The sequence below is a fragment of the Dendrobium catenatum genome, unplaced genomic scaffold, assembly GCF_001605985.2.
Source record: "Dendrobium catenatum unplaced genomic scaffold, ASM160598v2 original_scaffold_211366, whole genome shotgun sequence".
In the NCBI taxonomy this organism is placed as follows: Eukaryota; Viridiplantae; Streptophyta; class Magnoliopsida; order Asparagales; family Orchidaceae; genus Dendrobium; species Dendrobium catenatum.
Window position 1 is genome coordinate 1,050,745 of NW_021529777.1, and position 18,741 is coordinate 1,069,485.

At 33.6% G+C, this 18,741-nt stretch overlaps 1 protein-coding gene across 1 annotated transcript in view; it reads left to right on the forward strand.

The window, feature by feature from the left end:
• LOC110092620 (protein FLUORESCENT IN BLUE LIGHT, chloroplastic) overlaps positions 1-17,752 on the forward strand; it is a 23,827-nt gene extending 6,075 nt beyond the window's left edge. Inside the window, exons 2-5 of the mRNA XM_020817259.2 lie at positions 3,077-3,282; positions 3,447-3,597; positions 16,341-16,658; positions 17,410-17,752. Of these exons, the coding sequence (XP_020672918.1) occupies positions 3,077-3,282; positions 3,447-3,597; positions 16,341-16,658; positions 17,410-17,612 (878 nt within the window). The 3' untranslated portion in view covers positions 17,613-17,752. The remainder of the gene's footprint in view (positions 1-3,076; positions 3,283-3,446; positions 3,598-16,340; positions 16,659-17,409) is intronic.
• Positions 17,753-18,741: the final 989 nt, after the last annotated feature.

The window sequence follows — 18,741 nt, forward strand, 5'->3', positions numbered from 1 at the left end:
GGACCGGTCAGGACCTACTCCCGGCGGAAGAAACCCAGCCAGGAGCTGGGCGGAAACCCCTAGGGGGGCCCACTTGATGTATTTTGAGTTTTGGGAGGGAATTTTTGAATGTGAGGGGTGATTAGGTAATTTGTAATCTTCCTTTCATGATAAATTAGGAGGAATAGGGGGGAGAAGGATTATCTTGAATTTGAATCTTATTTGAGATCTAGGGTTTGTGTTCTTGGGCTCTAGGCTACGGCTAGAGATTTGGAGAGTTTTTCCTTCCTCTCGAATTGAAGGAAAGTTGTATCTTGCAAGTGCTTTTCATCCGTTATCGAAATAAAAGTGTTTGCAGTGTTTTTCCTACGTTTTTCTCCTACGTTCCCTCTCAGATTTTCGTGCAGTTGGCTGTTTTTCTGCTGTGGACAGCAGTTTTCCTTTGGATCCTCTTGGTTTTGGTGTGAAACACTTGGAAATCCAAGTGTTTCCTATCACATACTTCATCGTCGTACATATCAAAATGAACAATTAAGAAATCCCTAATGGACATTGCCCAATTGAACCTTGTGAACTTATCTATATTTTGGGCAATAATAACGAGTCTCTTTGGGTTTGTAGTTATTGTTAGAAAAATAAATTTGACAATAGAAACTTGATGCACATATTTACAATAACGACATGGGGGCTTGATTTGTCAATGCTATTCATTTCATTTTTAATTTCAATTCAAGTATATTTTGTTAGTGTCTCAGTTTCCTAGTATATCAAATCACACCTGTTTGGCAAACCGGTGTTAGAGCCACTTCATATACAGGAAATCATAGCTCATGCCCTTTGATTATGAAAGTTTGCTTGGGCAAATCCTAACATGACAACAACATGTAGATCATGGGTGTATTTTGTTGAAACGAAGGGAACCCCTTAAACTAAAATATGTTTAACATATTCAAAGTGTCATCGACTTCATCGCATAATATTCCTTTTAAAGGGTTGCGGATAGATCTAAATATTGAGAGTCTGTAACGGAAATTAACCTTTGGGATATATATCTGCAACAAGAAAAGGTTAAAACATTTATTAATTTGTTTTATATAAAAATTTTAGAAGATTGAATAATATATTTTTTGTAATATATGTATACATGATTGTACACAATATTTGCATTGATAACAGAAGCTTGTACGTAGTGTGTGTATAGGAGCTTGTACACAGCGAGCACAAGAGCTTGTACTTTGTACAAGCTCGTGCACAAGCTCCTGTACACACTATGTACAAGAGCTTGTACAGAGTGTGTACCAAAGCTTATACGCAGTGTATATAAGAGCTTGTACTCACTTTATATTTAATTAGGGGTGTCAATTCGGGTCAACCCGTCGAGTTCGGGTCGAACCCGACCCGACACGTAGTGTGTGTATAGGAGCTTGTACACAGCGAGCACAAGAGCTTGTACTTTGTACAAGCTCGTGCACAAGCTCCTGTACACACTATGTACAAGAGCTTGTACAGAGTGTGTACCAAAGCTTATACGCAGTGTATATAAGAGCTTGTACTCACTTTATATTTAATTCAATATTTGTTATTTTTAATATCATCACTGAATTTATTGCTTATACAAGCTCCTGTACACAATGTATAACGGGAACATTTTTTTTACTCCCCATATTTATTAACATTGGATTCAATGTAATCTAAAAAAAAAAAACATATTAATACAAACCTGCACACATTGTGTTTAAGTAGTCAAAACAGTAAATGTAGGGTTAATTATAAAATAGAAGATCGTAAAATAGGATATATGAAAACTCTGCATCCGGACTCCACACAAAATACTTTTTCCAGTTACAGAGAAACCCAAAACACTAAATGCAGGTTCGTTGCTTATGCCTTCAAAGTGTTGATATTGAAATAATTGAGAAATAGAAATGTCACAAATTAAAAATTACATGAAAAAAAAAAACTATAAACTTAATTTATTGCTTATAGTAAACCGTAAACAGTAAATAGGAAGGATAAAGCGATGACGGACATTGCATTCTTCAAGATAAAGAGCAGTTTGTGAAGAGAACAATCCTTGTTTGACGATGAAAAACAACATTCTGACCGCAAAATTCTAAAACTTTTGACCGCGTGATTTCAGAATTGAACGCTATGTAGCGGCTTCGTTTTTTGAAAAGTATTACCTCAAGAACAGGCCGGGTCATTGGGTCACATGTTATTAAAAAAATTCACATGGCTGCACAAAATAAATTGACCCAAAAAATATGTGTCAACCACGGATTGGAGTCTGGACATAGAGCTACGGCCGGACTCCGCACAGAATAATTTCTCGTGTACCAAGGTGGCCTTAGGTTTTGTGCTCATGTTTTTCATGCTCAAGTTTGATATGTACTGTGTTATTTTCATCCATGAATTTCATCTTTTGCTTCAAACATTTGAAACTTTACTGATAAATTTTACTCGCACAAAGTCTCTGATGTGCACTTTTTCTCTTCTACTAGTTGAGGTACATATGATCCCTTGGGTTATTTTTTGTCTTGATTATTGGTTTATTTTGTTTTGTAACCTACTGAAAAGCATATGGTAAAAGCATATACGAGGTGTTGACTTTACATGATTACTATATGAATGCATATTTTTTATTCTAATAATAATAACAGCTTGTTTTCACTGTTTTTTTCATTAAAATAATGGCCTCAACTTAAAATGAAATTAAGATAATACCGCTGATATTATCCAAATTGTCAGAGCAGAAACAGCTCATTTGAAACAAAGGTCAAAATCAGATCTTACTTCTTAAACCTTGGTCTATACATGTCCTTAGGAACCAGGACACTACAACCTACATCAAATTTTAATGTATAAAGGTTACATCATGTAAACATTTGCATCACACCTTGGTATCATTTGGTAGTTGCTTTTGTCTTAAAAGAAGAATAAACTCATCTGCCTCTCTTGAAAAATGGATCATTTTATGCCTTTATTACATAATTTTGTGCTGGTTATTGTTTATGAACACTTTACCTTCCATTTTCTTAGCGCAAGAATTTTGCATTCAGATACATTCTTCTGACATCTATCATCTTCATGAAAGCAGAAGAAACGGCTCTCCTCCATTTTAAAAAGAAGGTAGAGGTGTTCCCTATAAGAGTTCGATTTTCATCTTTGAAAAGCCAACTTCTGCCAAGAAATGATTCCCCGTACTTCAAAAAAGATACACTTCTATCGTTTAGGTCAGGAAGGATTCAATATAATATAGTAGGATTCAACTATGGGATTACAGAAGCCATTACCTATGACAAGGTATGATGGTGAGTTTCTGAAGTTTCACTCGTGCTCTTGTAGCTTTCATATCTAAAGCAAGTTAGGCTTCAAACATAATATGTCTACTTCTTTTCACTTATGCATATGAACTTTTTTAATGACGTTGTTGTCAAGGTTAATGTTTTTGAAATTTGTTTGTGCAGGTAATGACTAGTGCGAAAGCTCTAGTTGTTGTGCAAGCTTTGATGTTTATTTTGCCTCTTGAAGTACTTGCGGAGACATGTGAGGCTGAGAACTCTTATTTCAACATGCCTTTTCTATTTATAATAGCTCTTATTGGGGCTACTGTTGGTGGTGAGTGTTCTTTTATCTTGTTTCTCCAGAATTATTGGTTTTATAGCATTAGTTATTGGGTTTTGTGTTGTTTGTTCTCTGAATTTCTTTGTATTGAATATATATTACATATGATTGATTGACTGTTATAAAGGCTTGCAATGTAAATTTTACAATAAATACTTGGAAGGTACAGAAAGCAGTTAAATCATATTTCAAGGCTTTCACTTAGAAGAATGAGTTATTGAATTGATGAAGAGTTGGCTTGCCACTTTGTTCAGCAGAGATAGGTTGGAATATGTTTCTCGTAACCATCATCTAGAGAAACCTTTTCTTATAGAATAGTCCCTCGGTTGATACCATCATAGATGCTTTTGGGGGTCCTTTGGCAAATAATTAATAAATTTTAGCCATTCAGACAAAGTATTCATATCAAATCCATTCACCCTAATTTTGTATATTTAAAAGTACTTGAAGAAACAACTTCTACTTCAAGAAACAACCGCCACCTTACCTGCCAAATTTTTATCTTTAAAAGTAGATAATCTAAGAAAGTTTTTGCGATTCCTTTTTGTCAAGGGCCATCTAGGAAGACAAGTAACATAAGAAAATACAAGACAAAAGAGGTCGGCGGTTCTATTCATGGGGATAAGGAAAAGGGATGAGGCGCTACCGAGCTTATTCAATCTAAGAAGGGTTTTGCAATAAAATCATTGGCTCAAAGAACTTAGCATATTTAGTTTATTTTCATATTCAGTCTTTTATTGTATTTCCCTTTTAGTTGTGTTAGTCATGCATTTGTCTTGATGTTGTAATCAGGCTTTGCCATTGGTTTTGTGTAATTATTTAGTTTTTGATTTAATTTTTGTGCTTAAAATGATGTAAGGGTATTTTGAAAATTGTATTCCCATGGCAATTGGCTTCTTTTATAAATAGGAGCTATTTTGTTTATTGTTAATGAATGGTGAAATGAATTTTTCTATTGCCAATTTTGTGAAGCCCCCTCCCTTGTTTAGTGCTTCCTTTGGTTACCATGTTCGTCATTACCTTTGCTAAGTGCTACGAGTTCTCATTGAAGGTCAAAATCCTCAAACCCTTGAGTGGTCTTGGCTTAGCCTGGTTGATCCAATTTAGTCATTTGGCTATTCCAACTATCCAAACAACCCCATTTCAAATCTTTTTACTCTTTTAATTTTGGTCAAAGTTTTGAAATTCAAATAAAAGGAATTTAATCATCTCCATAGCTAAAATGACCTTTGCTATTCCCAATAAATCTACTCTCTTAATCCCAAAAGTCACAATCATCTCTCTTTCCTCTTACACTTGGCTAGCCCCACCCTTTTACTAAACGACTTTTTAACACGTTATCCCCTTTGATCCATCTTCCCTCAACCTAATTATTCAAGTTTCATCCCCATTCCAGTTAACCTTTCTACTTCCCCAAAGCTTTACTCCTTCCCTTCTCCATATTCCACCACCCTAACTCACTCCACTAAGAACAAAGAGCTCTTATATTCCACTTCCTTCAAACCTAGGTATTTACTTCCATCCTGTACCTACTACAGCATTCAACCTCCATACCAATTACCATACTTTCGTACTACCTCTATCCACATACTAATCCATATGGCCTATTCCCATTAGCCTTGTTATATTTTGAGAAGAGAGTATTATTCATTTAACTTGTATGTTTCTCATCATTATTTGAATTTCTTTGTTAACATCCTATCATAGAGGATTTTGTGATTAATAAGCTGTATATAGTCCTTCTCAATGTTTGAGCAATACTATCGAGTAACTTATTGGTTAACTGAACAAGTCTTTTTGAGCCTTCTAATGAGTAGCCTATTGAGTTTAAAAATGAGACTTTAATTAAATAAATTACCAAATAAGCAAGAGCTTAATGTGCAAAAGGCAAAATAGCTTGTGCTCATGAACAAGAGCAATTTAATATTAAAAAGAATAATACTCTCATATAATCACATATTAATTAAATTTGTGAGTATATTATTGAGCCTTAATTGAACTTCTTAATGAGCTTTAAATGATATTTTTAATGATCATAAACAAATTAAACAAGTATTATTAAATCTTGTTCGATTAATTAATTAATTAATCAACCATTAACGAGCTCTAATTGAGCCGGGCCACTAATTGCTTGTCTAGTATTTTGCTTCATTTGCAGCCCTAAACTTAAGCGTTGGAGTGTCTTATTGAGGGATAGTTCCTCAGGATAGAATCACCATATTTATGGCTGTGTACGAGAAGTAAATTACATTAGAGATGTTGAATTTTGAGAATTTGGTGAGAATATTATCACATATTAAATAAATTTGTGAGCATATTATTTAGCCTTAGTTGAATTTTTTAATAAGCTTTAAATGATATTTTTAATGGTAGTAAACAAATCAAACAAACATTATTCAAGATTGTTCAATTATCTATAAAGCATTTATAAAAGTGTTAGAGCTTATTCGATTAATTAATTATATTACCGAGCTATAATTGAGCCGAGCCACTAATAGCTTCTATAGCATTTTAGTTACTTTGTAACCCTAGACTTAGGCGTTGGAGTGTCTTCTCCAGGGATAGTCCCTCGGGGCATAATCACTATATTTTTGGTTGTGCACAAGAATCAAATTACATTAGAGATGTTGAATTTTGAGAATTTCTTCAGGCTCAAAATTGTTTCCAGCATGCAACATTAGTGATGTGCTAGGTTCAACTTGGTTTCAAACGACTTGTATTAAAAACCAAACTAAACTGTCAAGTTCAAATTATATTTAATTTGATTTTTGGTTCTATAACATAAGTCTTTATGAATTATTATTATTTATTTAAGTTTAGCTTAATTTGATTTCTTTTGGTTCTAAAGTAGTTCTTATAGTTTGGTGGGTTGGTTTGATGGTTAATTCTAAATTGATGTATCGAGAAAAGGACCAAAATGTCCCCCAACTCTTTTGAGAGACCAATTTGGTCCCTCAACTCCCACAAATGGGACTTTTTTGATCATGCCATATAATGGTAGAGTTGATAGTGTTAAGTATGAGAGTAATTTGGTCATTTCTAATTAAAAATATTTAATAAATGAGATTGAGTATGTATTATAATTTTTGTAAAAATTTTTATTAAACTTTTCTTTAGTTAAAAATTATAAATAATTTTACTATTTTTAAAATATTTATGTAATATAGCAAACAACCAAATTTGACATTTCTTTACAAGCTTTACAAATGCAGAACAAGCTCTACAATTACTCGTAATTAAAAAAAAAAACTTTGACATGTTTCATTACATACATTGTAGATTAAAGAAGTATACATAAAATTATTAAACAAAAGCAAAACTACATTTCATTTAATGTGGTTCATTCTATTTGAATATTGTTCATTTGACAGAACATTTTTTCCATTATTTTTTATGGCTTAATACTGCTAATAACATATTGATTTAGAGGGATCACTGAAACAACTTTATCGAGCATTTCTATTTTCAATCAAAATACATAAGTATGTCCATCCCGCAAACAAAAAATCTTGAGCAAAAGACAATACCATAAAGTATGTCCATCCCTCATACAAAAAATCACTAAACAAAAGCAAAAATTACTTTTCATTAAAGGCTTGTCCATCCCCTATTGAAAGCAAAAAAGGCATGCAACTGAACCAACAAGAAAATTTAGATATATAATGTGCTTCTAAAAGCTCCTTCAATGAGATTTTTTTCCTTTTGAAGGTGTAAATTTACTGAAAAAAAGATTTGATTGGATTGACATAGCAAAAGAAAAAGTCAATTATGAGGGAAAAAAGTAAAATCAATATACTAAAAGTTTTGTATTTGAAGATCCTTGAGTGAGAACTTTCAAAGCAGGTTCAGTTTGAGGTCGACACTTCAACAACTCCGAGGGCTAGTTAAAAAATAAAATTTTAAATAAAAATAGTTATCAATGTAAATAAAATTGATAGGATGATATGACTCACCCATCTCAATCAATAGTTGAATAACTTCCTGGACTTCTTCATGTCCCTCTTCAGTATTCATTTTCTTATCACATGTTATGCTGTTGTGTCCACTGTCTACATTTTTTTGACAGTGAGGCTTAACATTGGCTCTCCCTAACTTTTTGGGGAGTGAATGTGATGCTTCTTCATCGATAGTTCTTCTTCGCATCTTCGATGGCCTTCCCCTTTTTGTTTTATTATATTTTGGTGGCAATGGTGATATTGTGGTACTCATTGACCACTTATTAACACCATTCAAAGGCTTTATGTTACACTCATAACTTCTCATATAAGTCTTTGTTTTGTAGCAATCATTATCATATAAATTGCAGCACAAGAGTGTTCACATGGTATTCCACTTAACTCCACTTCCGATAAGAACAAGATTTTAAGTTTAAGTTGACCTTATACTTCTCCATGTATGGTAATTATCTCATAGTTATCATCTGATTTGTAAACTATGCAAGAACCTGCTTCATGCATATTTTTCCCACAATTTTCTTAATTATAGGGCATAGCTTTCATGTCCAATTTAATGCCTTCTCCTTATTCTCCAACATTCTTGTCATAACCTTAGCTCTAATACTTTCAAGCATTGAGACAATGGGCAATTCTTTAGCATTAAGAATGTATGAGTTAAAACATTTGCATATATTGTTGAGCAAAGTGTCATATTTAGGTATAAAACTAAAATGAGACCTAAACCACTCAGTTGGAGGGTTCTCACTTAACTATTTATATGCTGCGACATTTAAGTTCTCCAACTCTGTCGTCCTGAAGTTGAATTGGTTAACAGTGCTCGCCCTTGCTGCTGCCTATAAGGCATTCTTGATAGCCATGCTAGTGAAGCCTATTAATTTAAAATCTTGATGCAAATGCCTTACACAGAATCTATTGGTAACATCAGGTAAAATATTCTCGAAAGTAGGTACTAAAATTTTTTGTTTATCTAAAATAAAGGTATAATGTTGTTGATTCTCCAAAATTTGTAGATCTTTGCCTAACAAACTCAGAACCATTCCCAACTGCTTCTACTTTCTATCTTAATTATTGCCCATGCAATAGGAAATATGCTATTATTAGCATCAAGCCCTACAACTGTTAACAATTGATCACCTTGTTGCCCTTTAAAAAAACACCCATCAACACCAACAATTGGCCTACATTCGGATAGAAAGCCTTTCTTGCATGCGTCAAAGCAAACATAAAGTCGTATAATTCTTTTTCTCCAACACAAATCTTGGTCTTTATTAGTAAGCATAGAAAATGTAGATTATGAATTACTCCCTGATACTTCAAGACAATAGTATCTATTTTTATTAAACTAGTCTTTCTCCTTCACGTAGATGAATTGATGCGCCTTCTTGGCTTGATATTTTGGTACATGCAATTTCAAGTCATCCATTACTTCTTTTCTAAAAACACTGCATCTTATTTTGGGATTGAGTTTGACTTTATTCACATACCTTTTTGCAATAGTTGTTGATATCAAAGTTTTGCTATTATAATTCCATGTGCATGCATGATCTTGTAAAAATTTAATCTGCCATGAATTACTACCTTGATGTATTGAGATATATATGCTAAAAGGGCAATTAGGCCTTCTACAGATAACCTTACATCCTCTTTTATCATTCTTTATAAATTTAATTGTTTTCTTTGTCAAATTATACCAATTTTCAACAGCTTTTTTGAACTCCTTCCCACTAAATAGCATCCCTATTTCGAAATGGCTGGTACTGGAATCTATCATTGGATTGAAAGTTAGCCATTTCCAAATTTCATCTTCTCCCACTGAGTTTACTTAGTAAACTCAACCCACGAGTTTTAATGTTTCAGGTAAGTTCCTAAAGAAGTAATGGCTGAAAGAGAAGAACATGTTTACAGAAGGCGACGTGCAAATGACAACAGGTAATTTTTCTCTTGTGTTTAGTGGCTCTTTAGTACAAACGAAGTAGTATTGTTTAAGAAATTTTATCGTCCGACTTTTGTACCCGCCTCGTTAGGGCGAGCATCCGGGCCGGGTCGTGACAGGTTGGTACTGGAATCTATCTTTGGATTGAAAGTTAGCCATTTCCAAATTTCATCTTCATCATGATCATGAAGACTAGCATCATCACCTGACTCCACATAATCACTATCACACTTTTCCCCTTTAAAAATTCTATTAAGATTTTCTTCAATGCTTCGAATGATTGTGTTCCTTTAAGTTGAGTTTTTCATACTCAAACCAATCATTAACATCAAACAATCTACACTATTGTCATTAGTGTCACCATCACCCTTCTCTACCTCTACATTATTGTTAATATCATTCTCCTCAGTTAAATTATCAAATAATTGTGAGAAATTTGAATCTTTAAGCCACTCGGTTGGTATTTCTTTTCTAAGATTATTCCTATTATAATTTTTTTTTGAAAGTTAATAAATGCGAAGAAAACAAATAATAAAATCCGCTTAATCAATGTTAAAAAAAAAAAACACCTCTCCCTCTCTGTTCCATAATATTCTACTGCGAGACTCTTTGCTACGGAGTAGTTGAGGAGGTAGGTGCGTTGAACAAAGACGAATCCATGGCAAAATTTTTGGGGTGAAAAGAAATGTTAAAATCAACCAGCAAAGCAATGAATCAGGATAACAACAACTACGAGACAAACTATGCCGCACCTCGGAAGTGTCACAATCTTAACCAATTGATTGAAGCTCACTTGACTGGAGCTAACAAAAGTGTCACAATCGACTACCATGCCACACCAGCAAATAGATAAATCGACTGTGCCGCACCTACGGAAGTGTCCCAATCGACTACTATGTCGCACTTGCGGGCTGTGGACGACCGTGCCACACCAGTTAAGGGAGAAATCGACTATGCCGCACCTACGGAAGTGTTGCAACCGACTACCGTGCCGCACCTACGGGCTGCAGACAACTGTGCCGCACCAGTTAACGGAGAAATCGATTGTGCCACACCTGCGGAAGTGTTGCAATCGACTGTTGTGCCGCACTTGTGGGCTGCAGACGATTGTGCCACGCTAGTTAACGGAGAAATCGACTGTGCCGCACCTACGTAAGTGATGTGATCGACGCTCAGTGCTTGATCGATGGCTCGCTAGGCTTCGAACACTCGCTAGGGCTGCAGGAGTGGTAGTCGACAAGTGCGCAGGATGCTAGGTGTGTTACGCTCGTTGCGGGACAAGCACTAAAATTTCATTTCGACACTATTGGAGGGTTCGAAGTTCGAACAATGCACTGCTTTGTATAATGAAAAGCTGATTTTTTTAATCCAATTTTACTCTAGTTTTTTGTTTGGTGGATCCAAAATCCCTGTTAACGGTTAACAATAGGACCAAATAGCTGTCGTTTTAAAAAGTCGAGGGTCCGAATCAGTCCCTCAAAAGACTTGGGGACCAATTTGGTCCGTCACAAAGAGTAGAGGGACTATTTCGGTCCTTTTCTTTTGATAAATCATTAAAGCATTTATAAATTTCATTAAAGTAAATCAAAGAAGGGTTATGCTTCCACCTTAATTAATTTGGTGGTTACTAGATAATATAAACTAGGAATATTATCTGCATAATCTTTGCAGTTTGATTCATTTAGATTTTACAAAACTTCATACCTAAGTCAAACCAAATAAGTTGATTTAAGCAAAATATCAATTCTATGCCAAATCAAAACAGTTGGATTAGTCCTTTTAGTTTTAATTATCAGATTTGCTGATTTTTTTTGCAAACCCTATGCAACAATCATCATCAACATGATCATTTTCATAGCTCCCCTGACCAATCAACCTACGTTTCTTCCTACCCTAAAATTGCATCTCTTCCACCTTTGATCACCCTTATTCTGTTGGCTTACTCTTTGGCGTATGACATTGAAAATTTTCAGAATAAATATTACTTTCTGATAATGAGCTATAGTTTAGTTATCAGTTTGAATTTCAATGTATTCCGTATTTCCATGTATCGCTTACTTTGGTCTCTACCTTTGGACGGCCTCAACCTAAAATATGTACAAGTGAAGCTATCCTCTTTGATGAACCAATACTTGAAGCACATGCAGTGGTTATTGAGAATTTTTGGATTAAGTTATTATCATTGAAGAACCAATAGTTGAATATCCTATATTGCCTAATGTTCTCTGTCACCTTTAGAGATGATTGTTGACTTATTTTTTCACTCCCATCATTATCGTGTTTTCCGTTATTTTCATTTCTTCAAACATTTACATGATATATGGGAACAGCTTCTATATCTGTTGCTAGTGTTAGTTGCATGAGTTGTGATTGATTGCCCTATTTTTTTATCAGATGTTCTTGAGCCAGTTCAACCACCTCCACCACTACATTCACTCAAATTCTTTAGAGAAAAGTGTTTTATAAATCAGGGGAATTCATGTAAGATGATCACTAGCCTAGAGAACCTATTTACATGTTTAGTATTTTTTTGTGTTCGTCTTTTATTGTATTTTAACACTCGTTGCTAAGTTCCAAGTCTTGGATGAGAAAAGTGGATGGTTGCGTTAGGTAGTCGACAACCAGCATAAAACTTGTAGAATAATTATGACATGAATCCTTTAATACATTGTGTTAATGCTAGGACATTTCCTGGAAGCGACACGTTGTATGGCCTGAATACAACGACAAGTGAGCAGGGGCCGCTGCATCGGTGCTTGGGTGCAATGATAAATAGGCAAGAGTTCCCACATCATGGATGGATGTGGGCAAAGAAGCTAGTCTATAAAATTAAAATTAGGATTAGAACTTGGAATATATGTTCCCTTGCAGACAAATTAATGGAATTAATAGATATTATGATCCATAGGAGATTTGCATCCAGTAAACTAAATGGGTTGGAGAGAAGGCTAAGGAGATTGATAGTTTAGGATATAAACTATAGTATTCTGGTAGGAGTCGTACTAGAAATAACGTAGGTGTGATTATAGATAAGAGTTGGAAATATAATGGTGTAAAAATTGATAGAATTGGAGATAGAATTATAACTTTAAAGATTGTTATTGATGCTAGGATTATTAATATTATAAATGCTTATGCTCCTCAATTAGGTTTGTATAATTGTTTAAAATTGAAAGTTTGGAATGACCTAGAAGAATTAATACAAAAAGATACCTCTCGAAGTAAGAGTTTTAATTGGAGGAGATTTAAATTAACATATTGGTAGAGAGGTAGATAATTTTAAAAGCATTCATGACGGCTATGACTTTGGAGCAATTAATGAAGGTGGTAAGATCGTATTAAATTTTTCTCTAGCTTATGATTTTATAATTGCTAATATCTTATTTAAGAAAAGAGATGAGCATCTCATCACTTATAAGAATGGATATAATAAAACTCAGATTGATTATTTTCTTATAAGAAAAATAGATCGTTTAGATTGTAAAGATTATAAAGTTATTCCGAGTGAAAGTTTATGTACCTAATATCGCTTATTAGTTTTGGACTTTAAGATAAAGGGGCAGAAGATAAAAATTAAAGTAAATCATTGTTCTAGGATTAGATAGGGACATTTAAAGAATATTAACAAAAATATTTTTAAGAGTAAGATTCTAGATCGTAAGATTTTGTCAGTGCATGAAGAAGCTATTGTTATGTGAGAAAAAATAGCTAGTGATATTAAGAATGTTCCAAAATATGTGCTTGGAATATCAAAAGAAAAAACTACTAATAGCAAAAATAGTTGGTGGTAGAATCAAAATGTGCAAGAAAAAATAAAAAATTAGAAGATTTGTTATAAAATTTGGTTTAGTTGTAAAAATTCTGATAATTGAGAAAGATATAAAGAGGTTCGTAAGGAGTCTAATAAAACAATTTGTAATTAAATTTTTTTGCTTTTAATGATTTATATAATAGATTATATACTAAGGAGGGCGAAATATATATGTATAAGTTATCTAAACAAATATATATGAGTAGTAAGGATTTAGTTCAAGTAAAGTGTATTAAGGATGAAGATCAAAAAGTGATTTTATTGGAAGAGGATATTCAACAAAGGTGGATGATATATTTTGCTAAACTTTTTCAATAAAGATTATGAGAATGTGATTGACTTTAGTTACCTTAGCACCCTAAATGAAAATAAAGGATTTTATTTTTATCGGCGTATTAATAAAATTAAAGTTAAAAAGGCTTTAAAGAAAATGAAGTGTGAAAAAGCTGTTGGATCTAATGATATTCCACTAGAGGTATGGAAATACTTAGGAGATGAAGGAATTTCGTGGCTTACTAAATTTTTTAATATTATTTTGAAGACGCCAGATGAGTGGAGAATGAGTGTGTTAATTCCTATTTTTAAAAAATAAAGGTGATGCACAAGATTGTGAGAATTATAGAGGAATTAAGTTAATGTGTCATACTTTAAAACTATGGGAGAGAGTTTTGGAGTATAGGTTGCGGCGTGACACTAATGTTTCTCAAATTCAATTTGAATTTATGCCTGGTAGGTCTTTTATGGAAGCTATACATTTATTGAGACATTTGATGGAGAAGTATAGAGAGAATAAAGAGGATCTACATATGATTTTTATTTATTTAGAGAAAGTATATGATAAGTTCCAAAAGAAGTGCTATAGAGAGTTTTACATAAGAAAGGGGTTAATAATGCTTATATTCAAGACATCAATGATATGTTTGTAGGAGCTGTTTCTTGTGTTCAAACATAAGGTGGTATGACCAAGTATTTTTGTATTTCAGCTGGATTACATCAAGGATTACCCTTAAGCCCATATCTTTTTGCTTTAGTTATGGATGTCTCACTAGACATTTACAAGAGGTTGTACCCTATTGTATGTTTTTTGCTGATGATATTCTTGTCGATAAAACTAGAGATGGAGTTGAAGGTAAACTTGAATTATGGAGCTCAACCTTAGAGTCTATAGGCTTTCATTTGAGTAGATCTAAAACTGAATATATGGAGTATAATTTTAGTAATAATAGATCTAGTGGGGAGATTGTGACTTTTGGTGATCAAGTCATTAATATGAGCACACATTTTAGATATCTTGAGTCTATTGTTCAGAGTGATGGTGAAATAGATGGGGGATATTATTAGCAGAATTTAAGTTGGATGGTTGAAGTGGAGGAATGCATCGGGCTTATTGTGCGATAGAAAAGTCCCCCTCAAACTTAAGGGAAAATTCTATAAGATGGTAGTGAGACTTACAATGCTTTACGGTGTAGAGTGTTGGTCATTAAAAGAGAAGCATAATATTAAGCTAAGTGTTGTAGAGATGAGGATGCTCAGGTGGATGAGTGGCTTAACTCTTAGAGACAGGATATGAAATGAGCATATATGTGAAAAGGTTGGTGTAGCTCAAGTAGAAGATACAATTAGAGAGAGTCGCCTTAGATGGTTTTGTCATATAAAACGGCGGCCTTCTTGTGACCCGATTAGGAAAGTAGATGTATTAGATTTGACTTATGTTAAGAAAGTTAGAGGTAGACCTAAAAATACTTGGTTAGAGAATATTAGACATGACCTTTCTTTATTAGATTTAAATGAGAATTTGATTCTTAACAGGACACAATGAAAAAAAATATTTATGTAGCCAACCCCACATAGTGGGATAAAGGCTTGTTGTTGTTGTAGTCTTTTATTGCATTTTACTTTTAATTGTGTTAGTCATGTATGCATATTTTTATAATTAGGACTTGTCATAGTTTTTATGTTGAAGAGGGCACGTCTCAAGTAACGGTTAAGCTGCCTCTAGTCTATTCTAGAGATCCTAAGTTTAAGTCAAGGAAATAAAGGGTTAAGATGGCATGCAACAATTCTTTACAAACCTTGCATTAGTTGGAGCTTCATGCACTACATGCCTTTTTTTTCATGATCTTCACGTTATTATTAGTTTTAGGTCTATTTTTTTTGCTTAAAATGAAGTAATGTTATTTTGGACATTATATAACCTTGCCCCTTCTTTAAATAAGAGCTCTACTATAAAAATGAATTGGATTTTATTTTTTATGGTTAATGAATGATGAAATAAATATCCCTTAGTAAATTTCATGCAGCCCCTGCTTTTCTAAGTGCTTCAGTGGTGGCTTTCCTTTGTTGCTATGTGCTTTCATAAGTATTAGGATCCTACATGCTAGATGCTAGGATCTTAATTTTTTTTTTTAATGTTCTTTTGTTTTCTTCCATGTCTTTTTTTTGGATTTGTTTTTATTTATCTTGTTTTTTTCCATTTTGGATTTCTTATTATTTATCTTGGATCCAATTTTGCTCTTTTCCATTTTCTATCAAAGGGCGTCTAACCAAGTTTTATTGAATAAATAAAATATAAAAAAGAAGGAAAACCAGCCAAGAATGCTAGTCATCATCTTGATGATCAAGCTAGCCCATTTTATTTGGTTGCATGTTACTGATTTAGTTGGTACTATCATGTTTAGAGTCTTTATCTTTTGTCTATTGGTCTATTCCTTATTTTCCCCAATCATTCCAGTTTAATTTTGTCCAGATGCCTTATTCTACCATTGTTGTACATGCTCCAATCACTCCTGTTTTTCATTATCTTATTTTCAAATATGAAAATTTCTCAATATATTTTTCTTAATTTTATTAAATATTATTCGTCTCAACTATATATCATTCACTTCCATCCCAAGTTACAGTTTCATAAAATAATTTGTAAATTTCTATCATATTCTCTCACCATACTATACATTTATGTAACTATAAATTATTGCTCTACACTTTAAAGAAGCAGTACCTGTTCCTTCTTATATGCTTATCCGAGAATAATTTGAAGGTTTGCTTGCACGACAAAGAAGGGGCGAGCTAAGGCGGTTGAATGATCAACTACGTCAGATCAATGCAGCACTAAGAAGGCAAGCAAAAATAGAGTCTTACGCTCCTAAGTTGAGCTATGCACCAGTTGGGAGGATAGCAGAATCAGAAATTGTTGTTGACCCTAAAAAAGAAGAATTAATTACAAAATTGAGAACAGGGAAAAATTATTTGCGGAATCATGAGCTTGAGAAGGCATTTGTGGAGTTTAAGACTGCTCTAGAGCTTGCAGAGGCGTTGGGGGATCAAGTTGAGAAGAAGAAAGCTGCAAGAGGCCTGGGTATGGTTTAGCTTTCCTATTCATTACTCTACTTTATGATAATTTTATGGATCAAGCATCAACAATAGCTTAAATTTCCCCTCTACGGCTTTGTTTGGGACGGCTTTCTTACTGCTTCTTAAAGCAGCTTTCTAGTATTACAATTTTAATTTTTGATCTAAAAAGTCGCTTTAAGAAGTAGTAAAAAAGCCGTCCCAAGCGAAACTTAAGTTTTGAATTGTTCCACGACTATGAAGAACACAGATTTGTTCATGAAGAAAAGTTTAAATCCGTACAACTAAAACAGTACTGTCTGAATAATATTATTATTATTTTTCATGCAGTAATAGAATATAAGGCTTCGTTTGAGACGGCTTTCTTATTGCTTCTTAAAGCAATTTCAAATTTTTGTATAGGAAGTTGCTTTAAGAAGCAAAAAAAAACCGTCCCAAACGAAGCCTAAGTCTCTGGAAGAATAATATACAATATTTCTGGACTTCAAATCCAACTTGTATGTTCTGTCTATCTGATTCTTGCATCTGCACAAATGATTTACCTTGAAAATGTTTCTGGCTGCTACTGGAGACGCCATTCTCAAATTTTTTTGCTATTTTTCCGTCATACAAAGATGCAATAACTCATATTCAGTTAAAATGGAACTTATTCAATCATTGTGGAGCTTGAAAATTTAGAAGAATACACAGCCTACAGGAATATTTACTTTCACCAAATTTAAAGAGCTTTCCCTGATCATGCTATTCTTGTAACGCAGGGGCATCTCTGCAGCGGCAAGGCAAGTACAAAGAAGCCATAAAATACCACTCCAAAGTTCTTGAAATAGCCAGCAAGGTTGGGGAAGACTCCGGCGCAACCGAGGCCTACGGAGCAATTGCAGACTGCTACACTGAGCTTGGAGACCTTGAGAAAGCAGGAAAATTCTATGACAAGTACATAGCAAGGCTGGAGAAAGACTGACAGGACTAAAGCGTTAACCAGCTTAGCTCATGCCTTCATCTCATCTTCTCCCACAAAGAATCGTTTGTTCAGTTTGAGCTTGACCTTATATGCAACGGCACATTTCTATTTTTGTACTATTATGGACTACTAATTTTTCTGTAGGCAATCTGTGAATGGCAATGATCCAATTTTCTTGTTGTTGCCCTCTTTTCTGCATTTTGCTGTTCCTTGAGCTTAAATCTGTTTGAGACAGATTCTTCTTCTTCTTATTATTATTTAATTTTTAAGATAATTGTCAAATTTTCTCTGTTATTTTTCAAAGTTTTTATCAGGATGATAGATTCTCATATCTGCTTCAAAGTTTTAATCAAACCACTCTCATATGAATCTTTACAACGTTGTGGTAAAGGTTAGTGTCATTAGGTTCTCCTGAGAAAGTGGATGATTAAGGGAATGATGATTACTCTTTGGCTTTGTTTGGTACTGCTTTCTTACTGCTTCTTAAAGTGATTTTTTAGTAAAAAATTAAAACTTTTGTGCTAGAAAGTTGCTTTAAGAAATAGGAAGAAAGCTGTCCTAAATAAAGCCTTTATCTTCAACATTATAAATAAGAATAGAGTTTTGAAATTGTTGAGTTTGCATTGATCATTGGTTTAAAATTTGAATATTTTTTTGGTGATGAGAAGCTTTAGGAGAGCAAGTGGCTTATTGAGATTTACCTCAACGGTAACAATAATTTCAAAATTCTAGACCTTGAAAATACCTTCATGAAATGTATAATTATAGAAGATGTTTGGAAGTTAGGTCTCTACTTTGTTGTGGAAGGGCTTCTCAATCATGAAAAGAGTACTGCTATTTCTATAATGATGCTAGCATTAATGGAAGATAATGCATAATTTTTTTGATACTCATAGGGAAGGATGTCAATGGAGAAGACACTGAGGAGGCTGAACAAAGATATGATCTATATTGAGGGAAATATTCTTAAGGTAGAAAAATGCAAGAAAGAAAATAAGAGATCTTTTTTTCACCCATTGAGCCATGAATTAAAAATCATACACCGACTAATGAGGATATTATCAAGGAGATATAATAGATTACTTCATCTATTGAGATTATAAATAAATAGTATGTATAAAGGGTTGAC